This window comes from Apiospora kogelbergensis (assembly GCF_038363985.1).
Source record: "Apiospora kogelbergensis strain CBS 113332 chromosome Unknown utg000003l_segment0_segment0, whole genome shotgun sequence".
In the NCBI taxonomy this organism is placed as follows: domain Eukaryota; kingdom Fungi; phylum Ascomycota; class Sordariomycetes; order Amphisphaeriales; family Apiosporaceae; genus Apiospora; species Apiospora kogelbergensis.
In genome coordinates, this window is record NW_027117420.1 from 5,183,435 (window position 1) to 5,208,210 (window position 24,776).

General features: G+C 54.7%; 12 protein-coding genes across 12 annotated transcripts; 5 read left to right on the forward strand and 7 right to left on the reverse strand.

Annotated features, from left to right (window-relative positions):
• Positions 1-982: 982 nt before the first annotated feature.
• On the reverse strand, positions 983-2,760 carry PG998_006464 (uncharacterized protein; the record flags this gene model as incomplete). The annotated part of the gene is made up of 2 exons (XM_066873282.1): positions 983-2,647; positions 2,746-2,760. The coding sequence occupies 2 exons, from the start codon at positions 2,758-2,760 to the stop codon at positions 983-985; spliced, it is 1,680 nt and encodes a 559-aa protein (XP_066733379.1).
• Positions 2,761-3,692: 932 nt separating this feature from the next.
• Positions 3,693-5,459, forward strand: PG998_006465 (uncharacterized protein; the record flags this gene model as incomplete). Its single annotated transcript, XM_066873283.1, has 1 exon — positions 3,693-5,459. The coding sequence occupies one exon, from the start codon at positions 3,693-3,695 to the stop codon at positions 5,457-5,459; it is 1,767 nt and encodes a 588-aa protein (XP_066733380.1).
• Positions 5,460-5,873: 414 nt separating this feature from the next.
• Positions 5,874-7,540, forward strand: PG998_006466 (uncharacterized protein; the record flags this gene model as incomplete). Its single annotated transcript, XM_066873284.1, has 3 exons — positions 5,874-6,277; positions 6,337-6,520; positions 6,581-7,540. The coding sequence occupies 3 exons, from the start codon at positions 5,874-5,876 to the stop codon at positions 7,538-7,540; spliced, it is 1,548 nt and encodes a 515-aa protein (XP_066733381.1).
• Positions 7,541-7,676: 136 nt separating this feature from the next.
• PG998_006467 (uncharacterized protein) lies at positions 7,677-9,843 on the reverse strand (the record flags this gene model as incomplete). The annotated part of the gene is made up of 3 exons (XM_066873285.1): positions 7,677-8,027; positions 8,119-9,680; positions 9,711-9,843. Coding segments are annotated over 3 exons (2,046 nt in total), but the record flags the coding sequence as incomplete, so codon positions are not given.
• A 536-nt stretch (positions 9,844-10,379) lies between these two features.
• PG998_006468 (uncharacterized protein) lies at positions 10,380-12,373 on the reverse strand (the record flags this gene model as incomplete). Its single annotated transcript, XM_066873286.1, has 8 exons — positions 10,380-10,997; positions 11,090-11,236; positions 11,304-11,342; positions 11,427-11,604; positions 11,675-11,828; positions 11,894-11,992; positions 12,055-12,118; positions 12,206-12,373. 8 exons carry the CDS (start codon positions 12,371-12,373, stop codon positions 10,380-10,382), a joined length of 1,467 nt encoding a protein of 488 aa, XP_066733383.1.
• A 788-nt stretch (positions 12,374-13,161) lies between these two features.
• On the forward strand, positions 13,162-14,097 carry PG998_006469 (uncharacterized protein; the record flags this gene model as incomplete). The annotated part of the gene is made up of 1 exon (XM_066873287.1): positions 13,162-14,097. One exon carries the CDS (start codon positions 13,162-13,164, stop codon positions 14,095-14,097), a length of 936 nt encoding a protein of 311 aa, XP_066733384.1.
• Positions 14,098-14,413: 316 nt separating this feature from the next.
• On the reverse strand, positions 14,414-15,195 carry PG998_006470 (uncharacterized protein; the record flags this gene model as incomplete). The annotated part of the gene is made up of 3 exons (XM_066873288.1): positions 14,414-14,765; positions 14,844-15,106; positions 15,169-15,195. 3 exons carry the CDS (start codon positions 15,193-15,195, stop codon positions 14,414-14,416), a joined length of 642 nt encoding a protein of 213 aa, XP_066733385.1.
• Positions 15,196-15,931: 736 nt separating this feature from the next.
• PG998_006471 (uncharacterized protein) lies at positions 15,932-16,309 on the reverse strand (the record flags this gene model as incomplete). Its single annotated transcript, XM_066873289.1, has 1 exon — positions 15,932-16,309. The coding sequence occupies one exon, from the start codon at positions 16,307-16,309 to the stop codon at positions 15,932-15,934; it is 378 nt and encodes a 125-aa protein (XP_066733386.1).
• Positions 16,310-17,036: 727 nt separating this feature from the next.
• On the reverse strand, positions 17,037-19,193 carry PG998_006472 (uncharacterized protein; the record flags this gene model as incomplete). Its single annotated transcript, XM_066873290.1, has 3 exons — positions 17,037-17,250; positions 17,712-18,627; positions 18,707-19,193. 3 exons carry the CDS (start codon positions 19,191-19,193, stop codon positions 17,037-17,039), a joined length of 1,617 nt encoding a protein of 538 aa, XP_066733387.1.
• Positions 19,194-19,841: 648 nt separating this feature from the next.
• PG998_006473 (uncharacterized protein) lies at positions 19,842-20,409 on the forward strand (the record flags this gene model as incomplete). Its single annotated transcript, XM_066873291.1, has 2 exons — positions 19,842-19,924; positions 19,968-20,409. The coding sequence occupies 2 exons, from the start codon at positions 19,842-19,844 to the stop codon at positions 20,407-20,409; spliced, it is 525 nt and encodes a 174-aa protein (XP_066733388.1).
• Positions 20,410-21,526: 1,117 nt separating this feature from the next.
• On the reverse strand, positions 21,527-22,613 carry PG998_006474 (uncharacterized protein; the record flags this gene model as incomplete). Its single annotated transcript, XM_066873292.1, has 4 exons — positions 21,527-21,695; positions 21,840-22,004; positions 22,143-22,433; positions 22,609-22,613. The coding sequence occupies 4 exons, from the start codon at positions 22,611-22,613 to the stop codon at positions 21,527-21,529; spliced, it is 630 nt and encodes a 209-aa protein (XP_066733389.1).
• Positions 22,614-23,465: 852 nt separating this feature from the next.
• PG998_006475 (uncharacterized protein) lies at positions 23,466-24,496 on the forward strand (the record flags this gene model as incomplete). The annotated part of the gene is made up of 4 exons (XM_066873293.1): positions 23,466-23,628; positions 23,751-24,046; positions 24,102-24,234; positions 24,306-24,496. The coding sequence occupies 4 exons, from the start codon at positions 23,466-23,468 to the stop codon at positions 24,494-24,496; spliced, it is 783 nt and encodes a 260-aa protein (XP_066733390.1).
• Positions 24,497-24,776: the final 280 nt, after the last annotated feature.

The window sequence follows — 24,776 nt, forward strand, 5'->3', positions numbered from 1 at the left end:
CCTGGAACTGCTGCAGGAATGCGTCGGTCTGCTGACAAGACCAGATCTGGTTCGTGCCGGCGTGCTGCGTAAAGACCTGGGTGAGACTTGCTAACAGTCCTCCCTCGTTGAACTGGATCTCTTGAGGGGCTGTTTCAACAACCTGGGAGGGCCTTGTGGCGGCCATTAGAAAGCGATGAAAGAGGAATTCAAATGTAGTCTTCTATGGAAAGTATGTGTTCAGAGCCACGTTGGAGTTGTTTTATTGTAGCATAGATATTCGCAATGTCAAGACTCTTATATTGATGCCTGATCATCACTCAAGGAGGCCCCAGAGCTTTATCCCGTCACAACTTTCCCGGTTAACGCGCCTCGCCTATGCCCGAAAATCACATGGCGACCCGAAGCGAGTTGACGGGGTATAGAACCAATGCATTGGCTCAGCCACTGTCTAGTGCGTTGTAGTATAGAGCACAGCCCACCGCGGGCATCCGGAGTCGTCGGAGCCCGAGCGGGGCCTCTTACGTACGGAGAAGTATACCACTCGCATTAATACGTGTACGTGGTTCTTCCTAGTCCTAGTGCTTGCAGCGGGGGCCGAATTGAGGCGCGGCAAGCCTCCCCAGCGTGCAGCACTTGGACCACTACCAGCCTCCTGGTGAACCGATAGGAGAGTCATGTCGTGGTGGCAGGGGTAAGATTTTTGTCAGACTGAGCCTACTAGACCTGGCTACTCCCCGGATATTGTGCCGCTCTTGGCCCTCGTTAAAAGCTTGGTGGAGGCGGCTAGCATGGATGCCACGGTCGAGTTTCCTTAGCGCCTCTCACCTGCCAAACAAGACGGGACGCGGCAAATCATTATCAGACTGGCTTTTATCACCGGCGAAGTCTTCCAGCCAGACTCCACCAAGGAAGGACAGTTGCAACGTGTGTATCAGGCCCAGAACATTGCCAGATTTGCTTTCTGATTCCATGGTAGTATTCAATTCTTTGACTAGCTGCATTACGCGCCTGCATTCTGCACCGCCATCTCGATCTTGACCAGCAGCGCGGCTGGAGTCTGGTTGTTCTCAAGGTCGAACAAGCGAACAATGCGATATCCTGTCCTCAACCGGTCTAACCGGATGCAAGCCCAACCCAGCAGCGGATCGCGGCCCAACTCATCGTTCATGACCTGGAACATCAGGAAAGACAGCTCGGGCGTCACGCCCACGACGTCGCCAAACAGGACCGTCTGGCCCCCAAAGTCCGGGTTGATGCCCTCGGCCGGCTCTGTGCGGCCGGCCAGAGGCTCGCGCTTCATGAGCTGCAGCGGGTGCGGGTCCGCAAACAACTTCACGCTGACGTAGGGATGCAGCTCGGCGCCGCTCTCCGATGGCAGGCCCTGGGCCGCCAGGACGGTGACGCTGCACGCGTGCAGCGTCTGGTGCGGGACCATGGGCTCGCCGCCCTCCTCGTGGCCTAGCTTGACCCCACGGTATCCGTCGGGCTTCAGGACGTAGCCTTTGCTCCCGTCGAACAGCGCCTCGTTCAGCATCATGCCCTCGTCCATCGTCTGCCAATTCAGCGCCGCGAATTGCACGCCTCGCCGCCAGTGGCCCGAGGGGTCCATGTTGGAGGAGTCGACGCGCGTGCCAGCCGGATACGTGCGCATCAGATGGTGCTTGTTGTGCGCGAAGAACAGCGAGGCCTCCTTATCGAACGCGCCGGGCAGTTTGGGCTCCGACACGGAGAAGATGTGTCCTACCATTTCGGCCTCCTTCTGCGTCATCGACTTGTACTTGACAGCACGTGTATAGATGCCCATATCACTGAGATCGTGGGTGATTTTCACAGGCTTCTCTTTCTTAGCCGGCTCCCCATCTCTAGCGATGTCGCTCATGTCGGACTCGGTGGTATTGATGGGCGTGAGGTCGCCCTCGGGCGGCACATACTTCACCTTTACGAGGATCTTGTTCCGCATGGCCTCGGGAGAGGGCAGCACCTCCGCCGGCTCGTCCGGTTCGTCTAGCAAGAGACCCTCCCACTCCTGTCTCATGATCTCCACCATCGTGTCCTGCTGCGGGGGTGTGCAGTGGACCTCGAGGCTGACAACGATGGGGAGGTCGCTTGTGACAAAACCATGCTCTTTGACGGCCCGGCAGACCTCGCGAAACGGCACTTCCTTGGTCAGCGTGTGCCCATGGAGTACGCGCGGCTCGACGCCCAGCAAGCTCGCGAACCGGGCCTTGTGCTCCTTGGCCTCTTCCTTGGCCTTCTCGGTGGTCATGCAGTTGTCCAAGACCCAGGTTCCCACTTTCAGCGCTGTCCGTGCCCGGAAGCCCAGTTTGCGGGTGCCACGACCGTCGACGCCTCCGCCGTCTGGGTTGTCGGGGTCATGGAAGTGTTCAGTCCCATCCCACACATCGATTTCGATGCAACGGCAGTTGCGCAGGAGAACATCCTTGTAGGCGGCGGTGCTGGCGTCGCTGGCGAGTTGGTCCCCCGTGAGATAGGTATTGTGACTGGAGCTGCAGAAGTAGCTCCCAAGCGGCCACGACAGGTCCTGCTCAGGTGGCGGGGGCCCCAGGGCGTTGGCCGCAGGTGAAGTCATGTACTCAAGGAATCCGCCATAGTCTAAGCCGTCGCCGCTGGGAAGCCAATGTTCAGTACCTTCGGCCTGGATATGCTGAAAAAGGCGGCAGTTTGGTGCTCGTCCCACCGATGAGGCTGGCCATGCCTGGCGTAGGCCTGCTGCAGCTGCGTCAAAAGAGACTCATTAAGTACCAGGTTGTCGTGCATGGCGTTTGACAGATTCACGGGGCTTTCGAACTTCTAAGCTAATCGCAGCTGGCGAGGCGAAAGTTGGGAGGCAATTCGGTATCGACATATGCCTTATATAACACCAAAGGCTAGTCAAGTGCCGCGGACCCGACAACCCCCACCGTGCGTTCTGCTTTCTGGGTTAGGTTATCGGCCTACCCGCTACTAGTGCCCTCCCTGTCCATAACCCGGATTTGCGCGTAAGTGCTCCACTAACATAACATCTTAGGGGCATGAATAGCTGCCGTTAGTGCCGGGGCAGGGGGGGTTTCGCACAGCCTAATCGGGCCTAGATTTAGCGGCATCTAGGTAGAGCTTACACGATTATTTAAGTAGATATAATAATGAAGTAATGATATGACTGTACATTTACATTAACTAGACTGATACTAAATAAATATGTCATCTCAAAGTCTAAGCTGGTCTCTTAACGCCTCACCACCAGTGGGCATGTAGGTACGACAGGATGTGGTGCTTCTGCTAGCCGTGGTTACGAGGATGACACGTCCGGCCGGTTAGCCTCACCCGTTGAAGCTGTGCACAGGGATTGTTTCAATGTTGATGCCGGCCTCCTTGACCGATGCGGACAGGTCTTGAGTGAACTGGCTGATAAAGGGTACGTCGGTCGCGCTGCCCGAGACGGCCAAGACTTGTTCCACCGGCTGGAGGTGATGGTGTGTCAGAAAGAAGGGTTAGTCATCAGGCTGGGAATCATTTAGAATTCACACTCGCTAAGCTCTGTCGTCTTGATGAACGCTCTTATATAGTATGAATACATCTTATAGCATGAATAAATAACTGATTGGATCACGTGCAAGCCACGTTCGTGGCTGGGCAGCTAACCCAGAACGTCCGTGGCGCCTAACTTATTTCAACGACATCTACATTCTCCAAAACCGCCAATACAGAATATGGTACAGCGTCGAATTGATCATTACTTGCAACGCCCAGAGGGTGCGGCTGGACCTACACCAGGAGCCGCCTCATTTCTCCATCTTCCATATCAATATCGCTATCGCATCTATATCTTGGCGGGACTGGTCCGCTTCTGCCCCATCAACCTGAACCAAGAAGGACTCCGCGCCTGCCACTACCGCGACAAAGACAACATCGATGGCGACTACGCATGCTTCTATGAGTCAAGGAGGTTTTTGGGTAAAGGATATGCTATTGACTGTATAGCTGGCTGCCAATGCCCTCCGCTGCCTTTCAACCTGCTCTATGTTTCGCGCGCGATCTCGGAGGAGGTTTTGCGTATCATGTACCATGGAAACTCCTTCACTGTCAGCGCAAGTGACGCCTGGGGACTGCGCCCTCTCCGAAGTATGAGTGCGTCGGCTATGGCGTCTCTTAGGTCCCTGACTGTCCGTCTGCGTAATGCACAATGCGTCTATGGACCCGCGGTCTTCTCGGAGACGGAGGCGACGTTCCCGTATTGTCACCCGCTCTGCTCAACCTACCAGGTCCATGACCGACCTCTCAGGAGATGGCCAAGACAGGACAGAGCGGTGATGCAGCAATGGCAACACGTTGCGGCTAAGCTAGCTGCCCATAGCCAGGTGGGCTGTCTACGCCTCGACCTGATTTGCGACAGCGCCAATTTGGTTATAGCAAAGGATATCACAGAATCGCTCTTTCCTCTACGTCATCGTCTTCGAGACTGCTCGATTCGCTTTGGCAGCAGCCAGAATTGGGAGTACTTCTCACTCGCTAAAACTACTGCCAATGGTCTTGTTCGCCGACATGGACCCAAAGAACCTCCGAAGAGGACCTATCATCTTCCGGTCGAGATCCTGACTCGGATTCTTATCCAATCGGATCTCATCGCTCCCTACGGGTTGGAGTGGCAGCCCGATAAGGGGCTCACACCCTTCGATTGCTGCAAAAAGTGTACCGCGACGCTGGACTGCTGCACGTGTTCGCGGCATCACCATGGCGCCTACTCTACAACGTGCACCTGTTGGAGGATCCCACTGTCGCTTTTCCTCGTCAGCAAGCAAGTCCACGCAATAGCAACGGAGATCTTCTTCAAAGAGAACCGGTTCATCGTTCTCCCCACGGGAACCAGGCTGTACAACGTGCGAATCGACTCAAGACAGACCTTCGGTTCTCAAGCGTTGCGAAGTTTCCTCGAAGGCCTGCCCCCTGGTGCTCCCCTCCTTCTGCGCTCTCTCTCAGTGTATCTTCTTCCATACCACGGGGAGCAGGAACGTTCCCGAAGGCAACGCAAGGCTTTGGATGGGTTCACGCAGGCCTTGGCACTCGTAACACACGCATGTGATGTGACTAAGCTTGGTATGGCGCTTTTTATGGCATTCAATTACAAAGAGGACGATAGCGACGACTGGGCAGTAGACTGGGTAGTAAAAAGGGCAGAGATTTCCTCAGAGAGTCCTCTGCCACGGGTTCCAGTCTTTCGGGACTTCTTCCTCTACACGCAATGGCTCAAGCAGCCGCCCGGAACACGACTTCCGTTTTGCTACGCCGCGATGATGGAGCGTAGAGTGGAGAGGGTCGTGATGGGACCGGAGTACAACGCCGAGCACCGAGGAAAGTGGGTGGATCTTCCACCACTCTGGTATGATGGTGAAAGCAGAGAAGGCCCCGTGTTCGCGGCAGACGGCTCGCAAATATGGCCCCGAAGGTTTTATGAAGACGCTTACGACTCTGCAATATGATCTCCAATAGGAATCATATAGCCTGCTATTTTGAGCCTTGGACTATGAGTTGTAGCATGCGCGTTGTGCAGAATCCATGCCAAGAATCACGCCATCCCAGCACGCCATCGCCTCGAATCAAGAGTCGCTGGGGGTTGGGCGATTGCGCGGTGGAATATAACCCGTTATCGAGTTGTACTGATCGAATACGGGAATAAAAATCGGAATCATGGCCGATCAAAACGAGATAATGCACAAATATGTACACAGCTGTTCGATCGAGGTATACAAGGAGTGTATTATCATCCTCCGCTGCCACCGAACCATAATAAAAGAAAGAAAAGAATCATCATTCTCCGTGGCACTTCACTCAGCTCCAAATTTACTTGAGCCGCGCCCTCCAGTGAAGTGCAGAGTCAAATTCAAGTAATGAACATGCCGAAATTACCACCATCCCCGCCGGCATCCCCGCCAAGCGCGACGACACCGCATGCTGACGAGCTGCCCATGCACCAGGTACACCGAGAGCTGGGCCGTTTAATTCCGTATTTTCGGAACCCCGAGAACATCCTGCGCTGCAAGCTCGACATCTTCCTGCTCCTGTGGATGTTCGTTGCGGGAATTATGAAGGAGATGGACCAGAACGCGACGACGCAGGCCTACGTGTCCGGCATGCGCGAGGACCTCGGGCTCTGGGACAACGAGCTCAACTGGTTCCAGACCTACTTCAGCATCGCCTACGCCCTCTTCATTGTGCCGTCGCAGATGCTGCAGACCAAGCTGCGGCCCTCGCTTTGGCTTCCATTCGCGGAGATTACCTGGGGGCTTCTCACGATGTTGTAAGTAGGTGGTTCTGGAAGCGGGAGGATCACCGGCTGATGTCCCCGTGCCCGATTAGTACGTACAAGGCCAAGACGGCAGAGACGGTGTATGTGCTGCGCTTTTTCTTAGGCATGATGTCTGCTACATCCTGGCCGGGTATCACGTCCCTCATTCTCACCTGGTACACACCGGGCGAGCTCGCATTGCGGCTGGCCATATTTAATGTCTCTGACGTGGCCGGTGCCATGTTCCTGGGTGTCGTGCAGGCAAGTCTAAGTTTTCTTGGAGCGAGATGGTTGTACACTGACCTGTCCCTCTAGGCGCAGTTGTATGTACACATGAACGGCGTGCACGGCCTCGCGGGCTGGCAATGGCTCTTCATCATCTCAGGGGCTATCACCATCCTGCTGGGCTTGGTAGGCCTGCTCATCGTGCCCGACTCGCCCTCTAACACTCGCGCCATTTGGCTAACGGCCACCGACAAGCGTGTTTCCCGCGAGCGCATGGTGCGGCATAATATTCAGCCGGCTCGTCTCATCCCCTGGCGAGTCTTGCGGGCCAAAGTGGTGCTCCTATTGAGGCATCCGCTGACTTGGATGTTCATGGCCGTGTTTGCGCAAAATGCCTGGGCGGGCCGGGCCAACTCCTACATCCTGTTGTATCTCAAAGGCGTCACAGACAAGGCCGGCCGGCCGCTCTACTCGACGTACCAGGTGAACCTGATCCCGCTCGGCGGGTACGCGCTGCAGATCATCACGAACGTCGGCATCAGCGCGCTCAGCGACTACAAGGGCTGGCGCTGGCAGATCTGCGTAGGTTCAGGGCTGGTGCACATCGCGGCCTGCGCCGTGCTCGCCTCGTGGCCCGCAGGCCACGCCGTCGTCGTGTTCGCCTACTTCCTCACCTACACCACTAGCGCGAGCGGGCCCGCCGTCATCGCCTGGCTCGCGGAGCTGCTGCGGGCAGAGCCCGAGGCCCGCTCCATCGTTGTTGGCCTGACCATCACCGTCGCCTACGTGGGGCATGCCACGATCCCGCTGGGCGTGTGGAGGGTCACGGACAGCCCGCGGTTCCCGATCGGGTTCCCGCTTGCTGCGACCCTGGCGGCTTCGGCCATCCTTGTCGTGCTAGTGATGCGCTTTTGGTTTGTGAGGGAGCATCCCGAGTTCCCCCGTCTTGGCTATGAGGCTGGCGAAGAGGATGTGTTGAATGGGCCGTATAGCGATACTGAGGGTGGGGACCCAACAGGGGATGGGGAGAGAGAGACAGATGAGGCATAAAACACGTAATGACTCTACAATATTTACATAAAATATTGTGGTCAATTAATTATTCAACAAGTCTTCAAAGAAGCTAAATGCCTAGGTTATATAATTAATAAATAGAGAGAATATTCAATTCAACGCAAATACTTACTGAAGCGTCCAGGTCTCTCCAGTCAGTAGTCTGCCACCCCTGAAAGAAGGGTAAAGGCATGTCGCAGACATTGGAGGAGCCTGCGACCTCGTCGGTATAAGCATATGCCGTAGATGGCAGTGGTAGTTGAGATTGGTTGTACACTGGCTGGGGTCCGGCTGCATGTGAGGGCAGTCTGTCCGATGACAAGGACCCTGGATGATTAATGGCCGTCACCGGATGCACCATGTGTTGTTGTTGTTGTTGCTGCTGCAGTTCGGCTCTCGCGCTGTGTCGCAACTCGTCCAGGATCACCGTGTATCGCCAACTCGGGGAGTCGGCCGACGTGGACCGGGCAAGCCGGGCGTGGCACTTCTCGGCCAGTTCCAGCAGCCCCCTGGCGGTCGCCCCCCTCGGAGCCCGCGCGCTCCCCGCCACTCTGCTGGATCTCCCAGATGTAGACCACGGCCAGGGCGCAGAAGGTCACGTAGGGCGTCCACCAGAAGGCGTGCAGGAGCGTGCTGTCGGCCGCCATGGACTGGACCGTCTTGAGGGCCGTCTTGGCCGACGCGATGCACTCGGCGACGCTTTCCTCTTCTAGCGCCGAGGCGGCGGTCGCGGTGTCGCTGCTGTTTTGGTAGTTACCGCTGCTGCTGCCGCCGCCGCCGCCGAGGATAAAGGGCCGGTTGGCGTGCATGACGGCATGGCAGTAGGCGAGTCTCATGGCGATGGCCTGGCGCCGGAGACTCGGGATCAAGCTCCGTGGTGAAACAGAGCTCAGATGTGGAGGGAGACATGACCGCCACGAGCAGAGCTCCTGCCGGGACCGAGAGGCTGCCGCTAGTCGCTCCTCCCTGGGGACGTTCTTGATGGAGTAGACCTCGCTCGAGATGGCGCCGATGATGCGCGCCAGCCGAGCATGGGCCACGACCGATTCCATGTTGCTGTCCGTCGCCTCGTCGCCCTCTTCGTCTCTGTCGACGTCTATCGTGGGGCCCTTCGGACCCACGTCCTCGTCGTCTATGGCCGCCGGCAGCTCTTGATCAACGTCGTCGTCGTGAATGTGCCGCGGCCTCCCCAACACCACGCTCAGGTAGGCGTCGATGGTGTACGTCACCCAGAAGGTCCGGCGGTGGCCCTGGAGGGTGACGTAGTCGGGAGGGTAACTGCCCCGCCTGCAGCTCTGTTTTCGGTGCAGCTCCAGGGCGGCCCCGATCTGCCAAGTGGCCCCGAGGAGGTACCACGCCTTGTTCATGCGCGAGGTCTGCAGCAGGTAGAGGACCTGCACGAGTCTCGCCTGGGTCGACTCCAGGCACGGCGGACCTACCTCACTCTCGGTCAGAGATGCGGCCATCGCGTAGTATCGGTCGGCCTCTTGCAGGCTGGGCCGCTCGTCCCATACCGTGGTCCTGCTACTTGCCGCTGCAGAGTGGAGTTGGGCGCGGCCGCTTTTAAGGGCGGCAATGGCCGCGATGGCCAGCACGATAGCAGCTTTCGCGTTTCCGATGCCGTGGGCAACCGCGAGGCCCTGCTGCTTGTTTTGCTGCGCTGCCTGGGCCCAGGCCATGACAGATCGCTGTTGAGCAAACATGCGATACGTGACCACACAGGTCTCAAAGTAGAACTCCACCAGGCTGGGAAGGTCGGGCTGCATCAAGTCACCACCGCCTGGGACGTTGTGCTCGACCGAAGCAGTTGCTACCAGGGGCCGATCCCCGGCCCATGTCAATAATTGAGCCGTCTGCTCGCTGTTGCCGCTTAATGGGCGGGGGTGGCTCATGCTGGTCTGGCTCTGCTGGGCCACGAGACGCTGGTGCGCGCGCTGGAAGAAAGCAAGCCCCGAGGTTGGGTCGAAGTCTTGGCGTTCGGCTTCGGCGGCTTCCACCTCCTCGGGGGATTCTCCGAAGCTGGTGTCCGGGCCTGTCGTGGCGGTCTGGGCGCGGGCAAGGGATGGCGACCCCTCACCCAACCGAGAAGTGATAGTAGTCGGCTCCGGCACCTGCGCTGACAGGGGACTTGCTCGGACTAATCAGTGAATCGTGTGTTGCCACAGACGGACGGAGGGAAACGGGGTCATGCTTACAGGCTCGGAGGGGGCGTAGGGGGCCGACCTCGCGCGTAGTTTGCATCGTAGACACATGCGAGGGACCGCAGCACGCACCTGTCGCAGGGAAGCATCCCGGAGCATCGAGTCTTTTTTGACTTGCACTGGTCACACTAGTTACGGCACTCCATTAGACCAATCGGGTTCAGGTTCGGTGGTTGGCTGTGAAAGGCTGCACTGAGTGCCACGTACCGCCCGGGTGACCTTGTGGGCTTTCCGGGTATTCCTGTCAGGTGCGCCAGGTGAGGAGACAGCAGCCTCAGCACTGCGTTTTCGGGCTTGGCGCGGGGACGTTGTCGGCATTGTTGGACGGTCTGGTATCATTCGCGGACAATATCCGCGAGGGTGGAAAGACTAGAAATCCGTCGTTTCCGACAATTCTCGGGAGAGGATGCAATGTTGGAGGGTACTTGATTCAGAGTGCGGGGAACCCAGGAGCGTGTATGTATCAGGACAAGGAGGGGGTTCCTTATTAGCGTCCCCCCTTTTCATGGCCAAGTGATATGCGAAGCTGCCACATTTCTATTACATAGTCTTAGCTATTAAATTACATACGTGCAACAATTTGACACTACAGAGCTATCGGCGCCTACAAGCATCCATCAGGAGATTATCTCTGCTCATAGCGAGTATTTATACAATGGGCTACGATCCCCCAGCTTCTCCAACTGGTCATCCGTGTACCGAGCCCGCACGTCCTCATCTGTGAGCCTGGCGTTGCGCTGATTAGAGGACCAGAGACAGAACTCGAGCACCAGCATGGCCACGATGCCGGCCGAGGCGAAGGCGAGCGAGTTGCCGTAGCCGGTCGGGTAGCGCGGCGCCTCGCGCTCCTGGTAGATGTAGGAGCCGACGACGCCGCCGATGTTGCCGGCGCAGATGAGGTAGCCGATGGCGATGGCGCGCTTGGCGGCCCCGGCCGAGTTGGCCACGTTCCAGGCGTTGACGCCCGGGAAGATGGGGTACATGCCGGCGCAGGCCAGGCAGACGGCGAAGTAGCACAGGCCGATGTTGGACTGGATCGCCGCGGCCTTGGCGAAGAGCACGGCGAAGGAAACGACGACGCACAGCTGCGGGCCGACGATGAAGGGCATGCGCCACTTGTACTTGTCGGCAAAGACGGCCACGACCCAGGCCGACACGGCGCCGCAGATGTAGGGGGGATGGTCAGGAGCTGAGCCTTGGCTGAGGTGAAGCCCATGCTTTTGACGATGGTGGGCATTGTGAACTTCATCGCACTGGTGAAAGAAACAAGGATTAGTACTCCGTGCATGGGAAAAAGAAAGGGAGGGTCACAAGGTCGCTTGGAATACACGCACTAGTTGGGTACCGCGTTAGACCAGCTGCCCAGAATAAGTAAGTACATCTTCCAGTCCGCCACCACGGACCAGAAGGCCGAGACGTCGAAGTGTTTCTCTCGGTATTCCTTGGTGTTGCTGATGCGTCGGGCCACTTGCCGAACCTCTAGGTATCTCACCTCGTCCGGTTCTAACCATCGACCGGAGAGAGCGGGCGAGTCTATGAGCAGGGGGAAAACAGAGGACTCCCATGACCACAGTCAGGAGACCCTCGAGGATGAATATCTGGCATCGCAGGTTCGGTTAGCAATCGTTATAATTTCAACAAGTCGTCCTTTCCCTCAATAGCGACAGGCTAGCTACACGTACCCAGCGCCAGCCCTCCATCCCGCCGATCCCATCCATTTTGGCAATGGCGAAGGCCAGTAGTCCTGAGAAGGCACCTCCGGACGCCGCCGAAGAATAGAGAAGGGCGATTCGGGTCTGCGTCTCGTCAGGCAGGTACCACTTCGACACAAGAAGAATGGCGCCCGGGAAAAAACCTGCTCTGCCCGACGTGTCAGCAAAGACAACCTGCGAGTTAGGTACGGTCTTTGGGGAACCAACAAACAACTTACTCAAAGAGTCCGAGCATCACCCGAACCGCGCAAAGGCCGCCGAAGTTTTTGACGATCCCCGTCAAAGTCATAATGATCCCCCACGACAGCACAATCATACCCATGTAAATCGACGGCCTCGTGAACTTGTTGAGAATCATGTTGCTGGGAACCTCTGCGGATGATAGTTAGCAAAGTAGGCAATTGTATGTAGTGGTAGGATGGGTTATAGCTACGAACCTGCCAGGATGTACGGAATGAAGAAGATAGACAGTGCTATGTTGTATTGCTCTCCGGTCATGTTAAGACTCTCGAGGAGACCTTCGATCTTGGCATTGCCTTAATGATTGCCATGGTCAGCATATATCACCCAGTCTGGCCTGATGATTATATATAACTACCGATGTTTGTCTTGTCGAGGTAAGTGATCAAGTAGAGGAATAGTAGCATGGGAATGAGCCGAATCTGTTTATTATGCCAGTATGTTAGCCAGGTATTATATAAACACAGCAGTGAGGCTCAGGCAGGCAGACAGGCGGGCCGACCACTCACGTCGACTTTGCGAATAACTCTCTTCTTCTTCTCTTCTGGATAGTTCTGAAGGAACTCAGCATCCTCGGGACTCAAACCAGAAAGGTTCTGCTGGTTCTCAATGTGCATCGCGCGAAGCTTTTGAGCGGCTTCCGGCTCCGGCGACGCGTCTTTGATCTGGGTCGCCATTATAGGCGATTGTTAGGAATCGGAATCGAATACGAGGCGAGGCGAGGTGAGGCGATGGAAACGCAACAACTCAGGTCGTGCCGAATGAGTTCTGATTGTTTTCCAAGGTCCGCGCGGGCTTCTTAAATCTGGGAGGATTCCTCCTGCATACCTGCATACCAGGACACTGATCTCCACAAACGCCGACGTAGCGGGGAGTCGGTCGGCCATGGCAAAAGCTGGGGTAAAGCTGGAGTACTTGAAGTACTCCGCATAACAGTCTGGGGTAGGTGGAACGGTTGCAGCTAGATATGAGGCTAAGATGGGTTGCCTGATCGGCTGATACGTTTCCGAAGATCGTGAGGCGGAAAAGTCGGAAAAGCCGGAAAAGCCGGAAAAGCCGGAAACCTGTCGTTTAAGCGTCAGCTTCCCATCTATCCCTCCCATCAAAATCTGTATCTCTTGTCTTAGGATAGGGGTTTGAATGCTGTTCAGCCCCAGGAGCAAATCCGATTATCCTCCACCCTCAAGCCATCAACCTCCGCATCCCAAACATGGTTTCCCCATGCACATGGAGAAGTCGGGGAATTCGCGACTCCGCGAGTCGCGAAAAGAGAGCAAATGGTGAAACTATCTGATTATAAATGGTTTGTTATCAACACTTTCAATACCATACCATCCATCCACCAGAATCAATTTCTTTTAGACAGGACACATTCTCATAACCCATCAAGACTCGAATCAATAATTTCCTACAGTTTCTCATCCATCTGCCCCACGCTCAAAACAAAACGCAACTCAACTCAACCATGGCTACTCAATCTATTGACCTGCGCGGACTTGTCCCGGCCCCTGTCACCCCCTTTACCCAAGACGGCAAAGTAGACTACGCAGCCATCCAGCGCCTAGGCTCTTGGCTAGGTAGCATCGACGGCGTCAAGGGTCTTGTTGTCCTTGGGCACGCCGGCGAGGGCACCTTCCTCACCCAAGAGGAGCAACTGGGCGTGATCCGGGCTTTCGTCAAGTCGGTCGACAACAAGATCCCCATCATCGCCGGCATCACGGGCGAAGGCACCGAGGTGGCCGCGCTGGAGGCGAAGCGCGCCAAAGAAGCCGGCGCCCAAGCCGGCCTGCTGTACCCGTCGCACGGCTGGCTGCGCTTCGGCTACCAGGACGGGGCGCCGCAGGACCGGTACCGGGTGGTGTACGAGGTCAGCCGGCTGCCGCTGATCCTGTTCCAGTACCCGGACAACACCAAGGCGACGTACAGCCTGCAGACGCTGCTGGACATCGCGGCGCAGCCGGGCGTCGTCGCCATGAAGAACGGGGTGCGCAACATGCGGCGGTGGGACACGGAGATCCCCGTGATCCGGCGCGAGCGCCCGGGGCTGACGGTGCTGACCTGCCACGACGAGTACCTGCTGCACACGTGCTTCGACGTCGACGGCATGCTGGTGGGCTACGGCAACATCGCGCCCGAGCCGCTGCTGCGCATGATCGCCGCCGGCAAGGCGCGCGACTACGTCCGGGCCCGCGCCGTCCACGACGAGCTGCTGCCCCTCACCAAGAGCGTCTACCACCGCGGCTCGCACATGGAGGGCACCGTCGCCCTCAAGCATGCCCTCGTCGCCCGCGGCATCCTCGAGCACGCTACCGTGCGGTCGCCGTTGTTGCCCTTGCCCGAAGGGGCCGAGCAGGAGATCCATGCGGCTATCCAGTCAGCGAAATTGTCGAGGGTGTTGTAGAAGAGGAGTAAAAGATAGATGTCCTATATAATAAAGATACATTATATAAACTTATATTCGTGAAACCATCCTTGTATAAGCATAGCCCTTGCGTTGGCTTATGTCGATGCCTGCGTGTAGCACATTTCTAAGTGGTACGTTTATGTGTTTGTGAATCTCCTATGCCATAATTGTCATGTCCTCAGGTAAGACTGGTTTTCAGGCGGTTAGTTAGATCAGCCATGTTATATCGTAGTAGTTTAGGTGTAGAGCCACTACTAACCTTCATGAAGTAGTAAGCTTCGTCCTCCTGTCTTCCCCCAAATCCGAGTATTATTTACTCGACTAATTCCCAAGATTCGCCGCTGTGGTTGGATACTCTGGTTATGCGCATGAAATCCACACCTTCAGCAACAAAATCGTCTCGAAGAAAATCTCCAAACTTCAATCCATGCATGGTGCGCCTAGCCACAATAAGACGACCGTCGTCATCCTCATTGACAAACTGTTCACGATCGGTAGCGCATGATATTTGGATCTCATCCTTCCGAATCATGACTTTGCCTGAGATGTCCTTATCTCGGGCCTTGATGCAAAAACGAGTCTTGCCTCGCATAGACGAGTACAACTTCTTGTCTTCGGCCACGTACCAGAAGAACCGTGGATCGCTCTTAGAACGAATGTAAAAGCTAGATAATTATTAATATGCTATGTTTTGTTTCATCTGGCATACTTGTCATGATTGAAAGAAGGGGTTCATAACCTACCACCCACCGCTGACATGATTGGCGCGGGTTTGTTCAGGAGTCCAGCCCATCATCCTATCAGTGTATTGACTGAACGTCGAGACCATAATCTGGTTTTCAAGTCCTGTGCCAAGATCCCGAGGGACATGGCTTGTGAATGAGTAGAAATCCGGAGCATGACGTTTCCAGGTCTTGTTTTTCTCTGACAAGATCCGCCACCATTCGTCCATGGTATCCGCATCTGGCGCGGTAACTATGTAGCGATGAATGTCGGGGTTGAGTTCCTAATTATGATTAGACTTGAGCCTTGCTTCTGATATACGGCTTAGGAGGGAACAAGACTTACATATTTGACGAGAGCACAGAAAACCATTGTTAGTATGTATGTATGGCGAACCACGAGAAATAAAGAGAGATGCGACTGAATGGTTGTTTGTGGGAGAAATACTGTGTGTTACATGAAGCAAAGGCCTTTTATAATGCGCTGACTACTACATTGAAACAGGAACAGGACTTACCTGTTAACATTCATTTCTCGAATGCAGTGGCGGAAACCCTGGATTAGAGCTATGCATGTCTCACTCCTGCATCGCGAGGTGGATCGACTTGCCATAATTCAAGCAATGATCAAAGTTTGTGGTCGGCCTAAGGTGTTTCTACCAATCTTAAAGGATGCCATCCTGAGTTCGCCGCGCGTTGCCTAACCTAGAGATGATAGGGGAGTTCCCAAGACCCTCACGACTCCTGCGCCCATCCAACACGGGCATAGAGTGGATTAAGACAGGTTTAAACCTGGATTTCCCCATGGGATGCATAACCGTGGCCATATCCCGGGCCCTACCTCCACCGTCAGTGAGCGGTAAGAACCTTAAAATGTGAATCATTCCGTTCCACCTGACCTGTCTGCTTCGGCAACCTAGGTAGGCGGGAACCCAAAGGGAGAAAAGAAGAATTGAGGGGGAGCACTTCAACGGGGTCAATTGCGTTTCTATCACTTGATCGAGCTGCCAGCCCGTATGAGACAACCAACAATAAATTGGAAGCATATGAAGCGTATGAAAGCGATCCTGCGAGTTACTGTTGCATGCTTATGAACATATTCATGCTCGTCATGGATGGTTTACAGTGAATTCGTTCTTGCATTCTCTCCTCATTAGCGCATTGCTCGCGAAAGACAGCTTGTCTGATATTGTTCCCCTCCCACTCCGCAGATCCTCGAGCCAGTCGGCCATGGGCGTGGAGCGCACATTGAGAAAATCGGCGGTCAGCAAGGCCTCCATGCGCGCCACTGTCTTGAGGGCGACGCGGGACTGCCCCGCGAACATGGCCGAGTAGATGCGAAAGGGGCAATCGTGCATGCGGTACAGCGTGTATATATCGTTAAAGCGGCGGACGATGGCATCTCGCTGGATCGAGCTTTGAAAAGTCTGGATCTCCACGACATTGAAGCTCGCGGGCTTGAAACTAGTCTCGCCTCGCTTTGACATGTTAGCAGCATAATGCCATACGGGCAAACAGAGGCGGGGCTGGACTTGGCCTCAAAACCAAATACGGGGCGGGCGGCGTATTTGGTTTTAACGGCAGGGTGCACTTACAATTGAGTCCATGGGCTACTCCTCTTGGTATCAGAAGCGATCAGGGAGGGCCCGAGACCGCGCTCGCGACGGTGTATACGATGGACTGGTAGCACTCGGGTTTGCTGGGGCCTTACGCTCCTGTCCCGTAGCCGCCGTCGTGATATTCATCGTCGTCATCGCCGGCATTGCCGTCATCGTCTTTGTCTTCGTCGATCGGGGGGCACGAACTTGTTCACATAGTCGTAAAAGTGGGCAATAAAGCCGCCGAATATCGCAGTTTTGCCAATGTTGCATAAGTGTGGCAGACACTCCAATTCTATAATTGTATCCCAAGTGAACTGTACAAGCGCTTCTTGGCGTTTATCTTCCATGCGTGGAATCACCGAATCTAGCAGCGGACCCTTGCGGATCAGGCCAACTGTGTTAACTACCTGCTGCAGCTTACTAGCCCTAGTGATGACGCCGTCATTGTCCTCCAGGGTTGAAAGTTGGTTCTCGCGAGCTAACTATGTCATCTCCATTCCAGGGTTTTGAATCTTGACACCCAAGGAAATGTTTAAAGGGGAAGGAATCAGTCCACAGCGTAGTCTGTCTGTCTTTGCCGCGGTCATCACCAAACTTCTGGTAGCTCCGGGACCTAAACTAGGACTATAGTTTCGAAGGTCAAGAGAGGTAGACTGTATTCTAATATAAAGTCCGTGTACGCTGATTCCGTGGCCGGTGCACATTGGAAGTAAAGCTTTTCTAGGTTGAGCGTTGCGTGGCCAACCGTCTCATGCTGGTTACCAGAGCCGGCCGGAAGCAACAGTCGAGCTTCAGCGTATTTGGCGAGGAACACACGCTTGCCGGTTCTGCGACTTGTAGGCGCTTCTTTCGGATGCACGTACTGCGTCACCGCAACTTTAACACGGGAGGGAAACGTAACGGGGAACATTGAGCAAGATGCAACTACCCGTCTGCTTAATTCGTCAACCCAACTCAATAAGGTAGTATCCCGAGGACGTAAGCTGTGTTGTACGGAGTAATTATAAAAATAGCCCCCGACAGTAGAGAAATCTTCCGTCAACCAGTCGGTGTGGATGTTGGGAACCTGCTCTGTACTGCGTCGACTCTGGTGGATGTGGTGAATATCTGCCCAAAAGGTCGGGAGCCTTACTGGGATTTCGCAGGGGAATTGGTGAAATGTTTAACTCGTTGATTCAAAAGGGGGAAGAAGTTTCTCAGGTCTTCTTCGATGAATCTACTGCCAGGAGCACTAAGCCGGACATCATCATAAGATGCTTCACCCGGCAGTATACCAACTGGCACGAACCTAACTTCGCCAGTCCAAGCGAGCCAAGACCAGGTAGGATACCCACAAGACTTCGGCTTTCCAGTCGACGGACTGACTAGCCACCGCATGCCAAGCATCAACTGTTCTCCCAGAGACTCATATGGCTTGCGCCAGATTAGCGGAAGCAATGGAACTCCCCATGTATACCTGCATTGTTTTACTGCAAGAACTCCAGCAAAGCCGTCCAAATAGTCTGAATCAAAAGACATTTTCCGTTTTGAGTATGCATTGATCATGTCGTAAATTTCGAGCCTGGGGAGGCGCCACGTTTCCGCCTCAGAATCAAAGAATAGGCCCCTGCGGTTATTCAGTTTCCCGGCAAAGCAATCTTCAAAGCTGTGCGTTTCGGACTCGAGGAGGACCTGATCTTCGGTAAAGTAACAGCGGGCCTGGGAGAGAACTACCTCTTGATATGTCCAGCCCCTCGTCATCCATGGGCTGGACTCTATGGTCTTATGAGGATGGTCTGGAAGGCTGTAGATCCGGTGCCTCCCGAAGATCACGTCCAACCGGGGCGCGCGACGGGGCTTTCCCACGCCTGGAAGGCCGTGGTGTGGATCCGACCCGGCGGCGGCTACGATAGTCACAAGCGCGTTGCTGTAGATCTGGCCCATCTGCTGTATCACCTTGAGCTTCTCTACAGGGTTATCTTGGTCAATGCAGTATCTGTCGACCCAGAGGTAGGTGTAACCCAGCGATAGGGTCGCTTTCATGGCGTCTCGGATCGTGGCCGGCGCCTTTTTGAAGTTGTACTTGTCGCGGCTGAGTCCGTCGTGCGCGGTCGCGGGGCCCCAGAGGTAACTTAGAGCGACGTAGGGCACGTGGGGAGGGATCGCGGTCAACTGGGCAGTGCTGCAGTCGATAACCCTCAGTCGCGGTATTTTTTGTGGGTGGGCTGGCGGACCACTGCAGATTCGACCCAACGCATTGCTAATCGCATGAAAGTCGCACTTTCCTTCATCGGCCCAGCGCACCGGGGACAACTTCAGCAGCGGCGTGGGTGGTTACCGCCATGAAACGAGCTGAGTAGTTGTTCTGCCACGTCAAGGAAAGACTTGTGTACTCATCTCCAACGAGAGATAGAAATCCATGCAAGGTGCCTCTCGCACTACCCGGTCCGGGGATGATGGCTCCTCCGGGTCCAACCCGGCATGCGGCGAGACTGTACATCAAATCGAGGTCTCTGCCTTTGTTGTTATCCCTTTTGCCAGACTTGAGCCATACAATGACCGGACAGAAGTCACATGTTAGAGACTTATGCAGTGGCCGGTCGTGGCTTATTAGGGCTAGCTTGATGCCTTGCCATGGCGCTTGCCGACTGAATTGTGCAAAGTCAATCAGTCTGCATAAGTCGCAAAGGCGGTTCTTTCCTGTGCTCACACCGGTGCAGATATTGTTTGGTAACTTGCGAGGCGGGTCATCTTGCTTCTCTGGAAAAGGGTGATGCTTTTGATCCTCCATCGGAAGTTCTTGCAAACCACAGGTTGCTCGCAATCTTTGATTCTGGGATCCAATTGTCAATGTGTGTTGAACAGAGAAGAGTCAATTCATGGGCACATAGCCACCTTATAATGGGGCTGTTTCTTTTTAATAAGGACGAGGGGTAGATGATTAATGCTGACGGTCAAGACTGAAAAGCAGCTTGAAGATACGGAGATTGCTGAGATCTCCTTTACTTGCAAAATATCACTACTTATACCCAAAGAACCAAATATGCCACGCCCATTATCCGGAGAGAAGTCCAGTACATTCAGTATTTATTATATGCTTTTTTGTGATGAGAAAAGTAGGAAGCTTTACGGGTCTAGGTATTATAATAGCGAGACATTAACAAAACACAGTGTGGATGATGCACTGGCCTCAGAATATGGGTAAGATTTCGTGACCTAGTTTTCCGAAACAACAATTTGTTATTCACGCTAACTAGAATTCTCAATTCAATGATGGCTCGCAGAAGGTGAACCGAAGAGCAAAAAAGGAAAGGTGTAGGCACCATCAAACAATGTGCTTCAAGGTAAATATTGCAAGCGCTATACGAAAAAGAAAGAAGAGAGGCAGAAACGGAGTAAAAGAAGAGAAAAAAGATAAAGTTCAACAACGTATACAAAAATGAACAACCGAAACCCGTTTCATCGTCAGATTCGTGCCAGCGACAGAGCTGCGTTTCCAGGACGTTCTATCCAAGACCCTAAGTAAGTCGCAACTCGCTCTGGACGTAGGCGCCCTTGGGGCAAGCGACGGAGAACTTGACGTCGCCGATGGTCTCCTCGGTGTAGGCGTCGGTGGTCTTCTCGACCTTGCGGTCGCGGCCGATCTCGACGGCGGAGCACTTGCCGTTGATGCAGCAGTTGGAGGCCGGCTTCATGGTGATGGTGCAGAAGCCCGTCTCGCCCTTGTCGTTGATGCCCTTGGCCGTCTTGGCCGTGTACGTCGTCGTCATGTCGGCGCACGCCTGCCCGTCGCTCCAGAGGCCCCCTGCTTCTCGGGCACCGTCGGGTCCCCGCCCCGCGTGATGCAGGCCCGCGCCCCCGTCAGCCGGCACTCGTTGCCGTCCTTGTTCCACTGCATGCCCTGCCGCTTGAAGACGGCGATGTCGGTCGGGCTGGCCGCGGCGGTGGCGGCGAAGAGGGCCAGCGTGGCGGAGAGGACGGTGGTGGCATACACTGATGACGGTTAGCGGCTCGGATTTCGGAGGCTTGTATGGATGGTGCACTTACTTTTGATATGATTGATGGTTGGGGGATGAGACAATGGAGTCTAATGGAATGGGCAAGATGCTGAGTAGAGTTGATTCCGTGAATAAGAGAAGTGAGTGAAGACCGTTGAGGGTGATGCTGTCGATGGAGAGAAGAGCGTTTGTTAATGCGAGAAGGGCTCAATATATAACTTCACCCGTCCCTTCGCCAAGAAAATGGTCTACCCGTGAGGCACTTCTGGTAATCATCAATATAGGGACGCATTCTAATAATAGTTTCACGTGGCATGTCCATGATCTGTTCGTCCAATCGCGAGATATGCGCTTTTGAGTAAACACAGGCAAACGAATGCCCTATCGTGGAAGGCCTTTTCCTAATCCAGGAGAGCTGTCAAATAGACTTTCAATGCTATATCTTGGCGACTTTAAAGTTTCCCCTTTATTATGGGTTCCCTCACTGATCACCCCGTGGTTGAGGCTGTGCTAGATTGAATGTTGTTTCTACCCTGGCCCAGTTTAAGTTTTGGGGCGTTTCAAGACGGGCATGAGGCTCGAATTGCATAAGCATCCAGAGTTCAACAGAAGTTAGTACAAACCGTGACGTCATCCGAGCAACTAGGAGCCCCTGGGTCTTGGCATTCAAGTGGTGTAAGAGCTCGTATAGTGCACAGGCATCGCTGATCGTACTCTGTCTGACTACTCACTCGCTATGATAAGAGCAGCCAAGGTGCCAAGGAGGATAGGCACATTATACAAATTAGAAATTCCATGCTCATCGGCTCTATTGCGAGTCATGGAAGTCAATCAATTCTGCTCTCGGCTTGCGACTATTGTACCAAGAAGATGCGGCCAATAGTGAAAGAGAAACGCCTCACGTTCATGATCATGTCCGCCAGCATTCTGTATATCGATAGCAAGGCTTTCGAATTAGCAAGACTTGCCGTGCGTGGACCGGTGCGCATAGAGCAGACGTATGTGCCCTCATGGAGTCGGCGGCCATCCAACATGAGACTTTGCGTTATTATGTAGAAGCCGAGTCCCGCCTGTGTTAAACCCGCTCCCTCATTGACGGTACCACCACGGTGCATACATGCCGTCGTCACGTTTCGGCGCGCACCGTCGACGAGTTGACCACCTGCTCGTCGGTATCTTCTGCTCGTCCCGTAGCTAGCGCCACCTCAGAAACGGTATTCCGGAAGTCAATTTGGCCGCGGTGGATTGTGCCAAGGAGCGAGATGCGGTCGCAAGTGCCAGCGCAGGCGGCCGGGCTGGACGGTGCGTCCGAATTCCGAGGGAGAGCGGTGTGGCAACGGGACTGCAGAAGACTATGCTCATAATCAAACTAGAGTCCTTTGCACCTTCTAGCTACCTACACATTCTCCTTCCCCGACCAAGCTTTCTCGTCAAATTACCCCGTGTGTAGAGAAGCAGCAGTCTTAAGCACGGCATTTCCTTTTGTACCAATGATGAACTGGTCACTTTCCATCTGGAAGTGTGTGTCGTCTAGGTCAATAAAGTCGAAGTCGAACCGTTGTACTGTTTGCGCAATGATGAGGTACATCTCAGCCCATGCAAGGCTGCAAATTTGGTAACAGAGATTGTTAGTTAAGGGTGCAGAAACATGATAAATGACGGTCAGGGGATATCTCAGCTAGGAAATTCAGACGTACTGCATGCCCAGGCAGATTCTTGTGCCTTTCAAGAAAGGTACATACGTTTTGTCCAGCCTCTTTCGATCTTCGGAGGTCATCCACCGATCTGGACGGAAAGAAAGAGGAGCAGGATACAAGGTTTCATCCGTGTGTATGAGGATCGTGTTCATCTCGACCAGCGTCCCGGTGGGGATGCGCTTTTTGCCGTCTCCGTAGTAGAGGTCTCGGTCAGGGGCGATGCGGGCGATGCGGTGCCCAATGGCGGGACTAAGTCGCATACCCTCCACGATGACAGAGGTCAAGTATGGCAATCGCTCCAATGCCTTGACCTCGGGCTTGGAATACTCGGATGGTCTCCGGATTGGACCATACGTGATAGAAAATCTCGTACCAAAGTGTTATAGCAGCTAGCCGTGGACCAGGGAACTGGGACAGAGGGTGTAAGAACAAATGATAGAATGAGAGGGTAGCAAGGTAGAGAGCGACAGCAATAGCAATGTTCTGCCAACCTAGCAACGGCGAGACGGACTCCATGTTGTTTGATGACTACGCTTTGTAACTGTGGGAGTCGGTGCAGATATCCAACGATGCTAGAGAGGTAGAGATCAAAGAAGGTATGGCAAGAACTCCCCGGCACGCAATTAATTGTCTAAACCCGACATGCTTAGTAAAGAAGTGGTGTGCTGCACACCGGACAGGCAGCAAGGGATGGGATGCTGAGCGACAGGACCCAACACCTGGTGGGTTGGAGGACATAGAATTGGAGGTTGGAGGTGGGATGGCTGCGGCTGTTGGTTCATGCTTTGATCAATCTAAGGTTGGATTAAGTAAGGGATGTTGTGCAACACCAACACACCTCCTTGCCTCTTTGCCTTCCCAGGCAAAGCTGTGTCGTGATGTTGGCATGGCAGTGCTTTCCTTGCATTCTATCTACTTCTTCTATTGTACCTCTCTATCGCTAACCCCTCTCCGCTGGTAGCTGTATGCTGCTTATAGTTCGTCTGGCCTTTCTGGAAGCGGCGCCGCGGTAAAGAGGGTATGATGATCCATACCATGATTCACCGGCGTGATGTGCAAGCTTCGGGGCTTTTCGTCGCTTTTCTCATGTCGACAGTCTACAGAGCAGTCCTCTATCTGCTAATTTACTTCCAAGCTGTCAACGGAGCCAATGCATTGCTGAGCGCCGTCTACCAGCTAGGTATTCTAATACTATAGTTGTTCGACTTGTTAGGTATGACGTGAAATGATTCATCCAGACTCATTGGCGCCTTTCCTAATGCGACGGAGTGCATAGTCTATGTAAATAGGTATTGACTTTCCCGGATACCTGTCTCGATAGAGACAATCCTACCTCTATTTCATTTACTCGTCAGTTCCGTCTTCATCATGGCCGACCCTCGAGTTCGAAACCTAGACAACTTTACCCATAAGCAGCACCAGAAGCCCGGCCCAACTTTACTATCCGCACTTGCCAACACCACCGACGATGACTCGTCGAACTCCATTCAGCACTACCACGTCTGCATCATCGGGGCGTCCACGGCAATTGGTAAAGGCATAGCCCTGTCCTACGCCAAAGCCGGCTGCAAAGCCCTAGTGCTAGCGGCGAGGGACCTGCCCTCCCTCCACCGCGTAGCCGAAGCCGTGCGCGCCGCTTCCCCCGAACCGCAGCCGTCCACGTGCGGCACTGCGACGTCGCCTCGGCCGACTCCGTCGCGGACCTAGCCCGGTTCGTCCGCGCGACCCTGGCGGGCGGCCGCCTCGACGTGCTGGCCCTCAACAGCGGCTACTCGGGCGCCGTGCAGCTGCGCATCACCGACGGCGCGCCGGGCGACGGCGAGTGGGCGCGCGCGTTCGCCGTCAACGTGCAGGGCACCTACCACGCGGCGCACCACTTCGTGCCGCTGCTGCTGGCGTCCGGCAGCGGCGCCAAGGCGTTTGTGGTCGTCGGGTCGGTCGCGGGCGCCGTCACGAGGGGGGGCCATCGCGAACTCCAAGTACTGCATCAGCAAGATGGCGCAGACGCGCATCGTCGAGCATCTGGCTTGCCAGTTTGGCGCCGAGGACGCGGGTGGGCTTTTGGCCGTCGCGGTGCATCCGGGCGCGGTGCTGACGGAGTCGGCGGCTCGGAACACGCCTGACGAGTTCAAACCATGTTAGTCTACCAGTTAACCTGCGTCTTGTTCCAATGAAGTTGATGCAATGCTGACAGAAGGCTTCATTAAGATCTGATTGACGACCCAGAGCTGTGCGGGGCGTTCTGCGTCTGGCTCACTCGAAACGTGAGCTCCATGCGATGGCTCAATGGGCGGCTTGTGAGCGCAACGTGGGACCCCGACGAGCTTCTGGGCAAGAAGGAAGAGATTATCAAGGGCGACCTGCTGAAATATGAGGCCATAACTCGTTCTATATACTAGAAAAGGTATAGATGTAATGAAATAGAAACGGCGCTGGTCCGTAGTCACTTCGTCTAAGTGGCTAAGGGAGTCTCTGACAAACAAGGCCTGGTGTCGGGAACGTGAACCAGTACCCACAACGCTAGGGAGGTGCAGCCGACGAGACCTCGAGATATCCGGACGGTGCCGATCCGATCGCAAGAGGGGTCTTAGCGAGGCGGAAGACAACTAGAGATACTTGAGTTTCCCACACTTGTCGCCATTGTTCGATGGAAGGGGTTTCTTCTACCACCATAAGTCT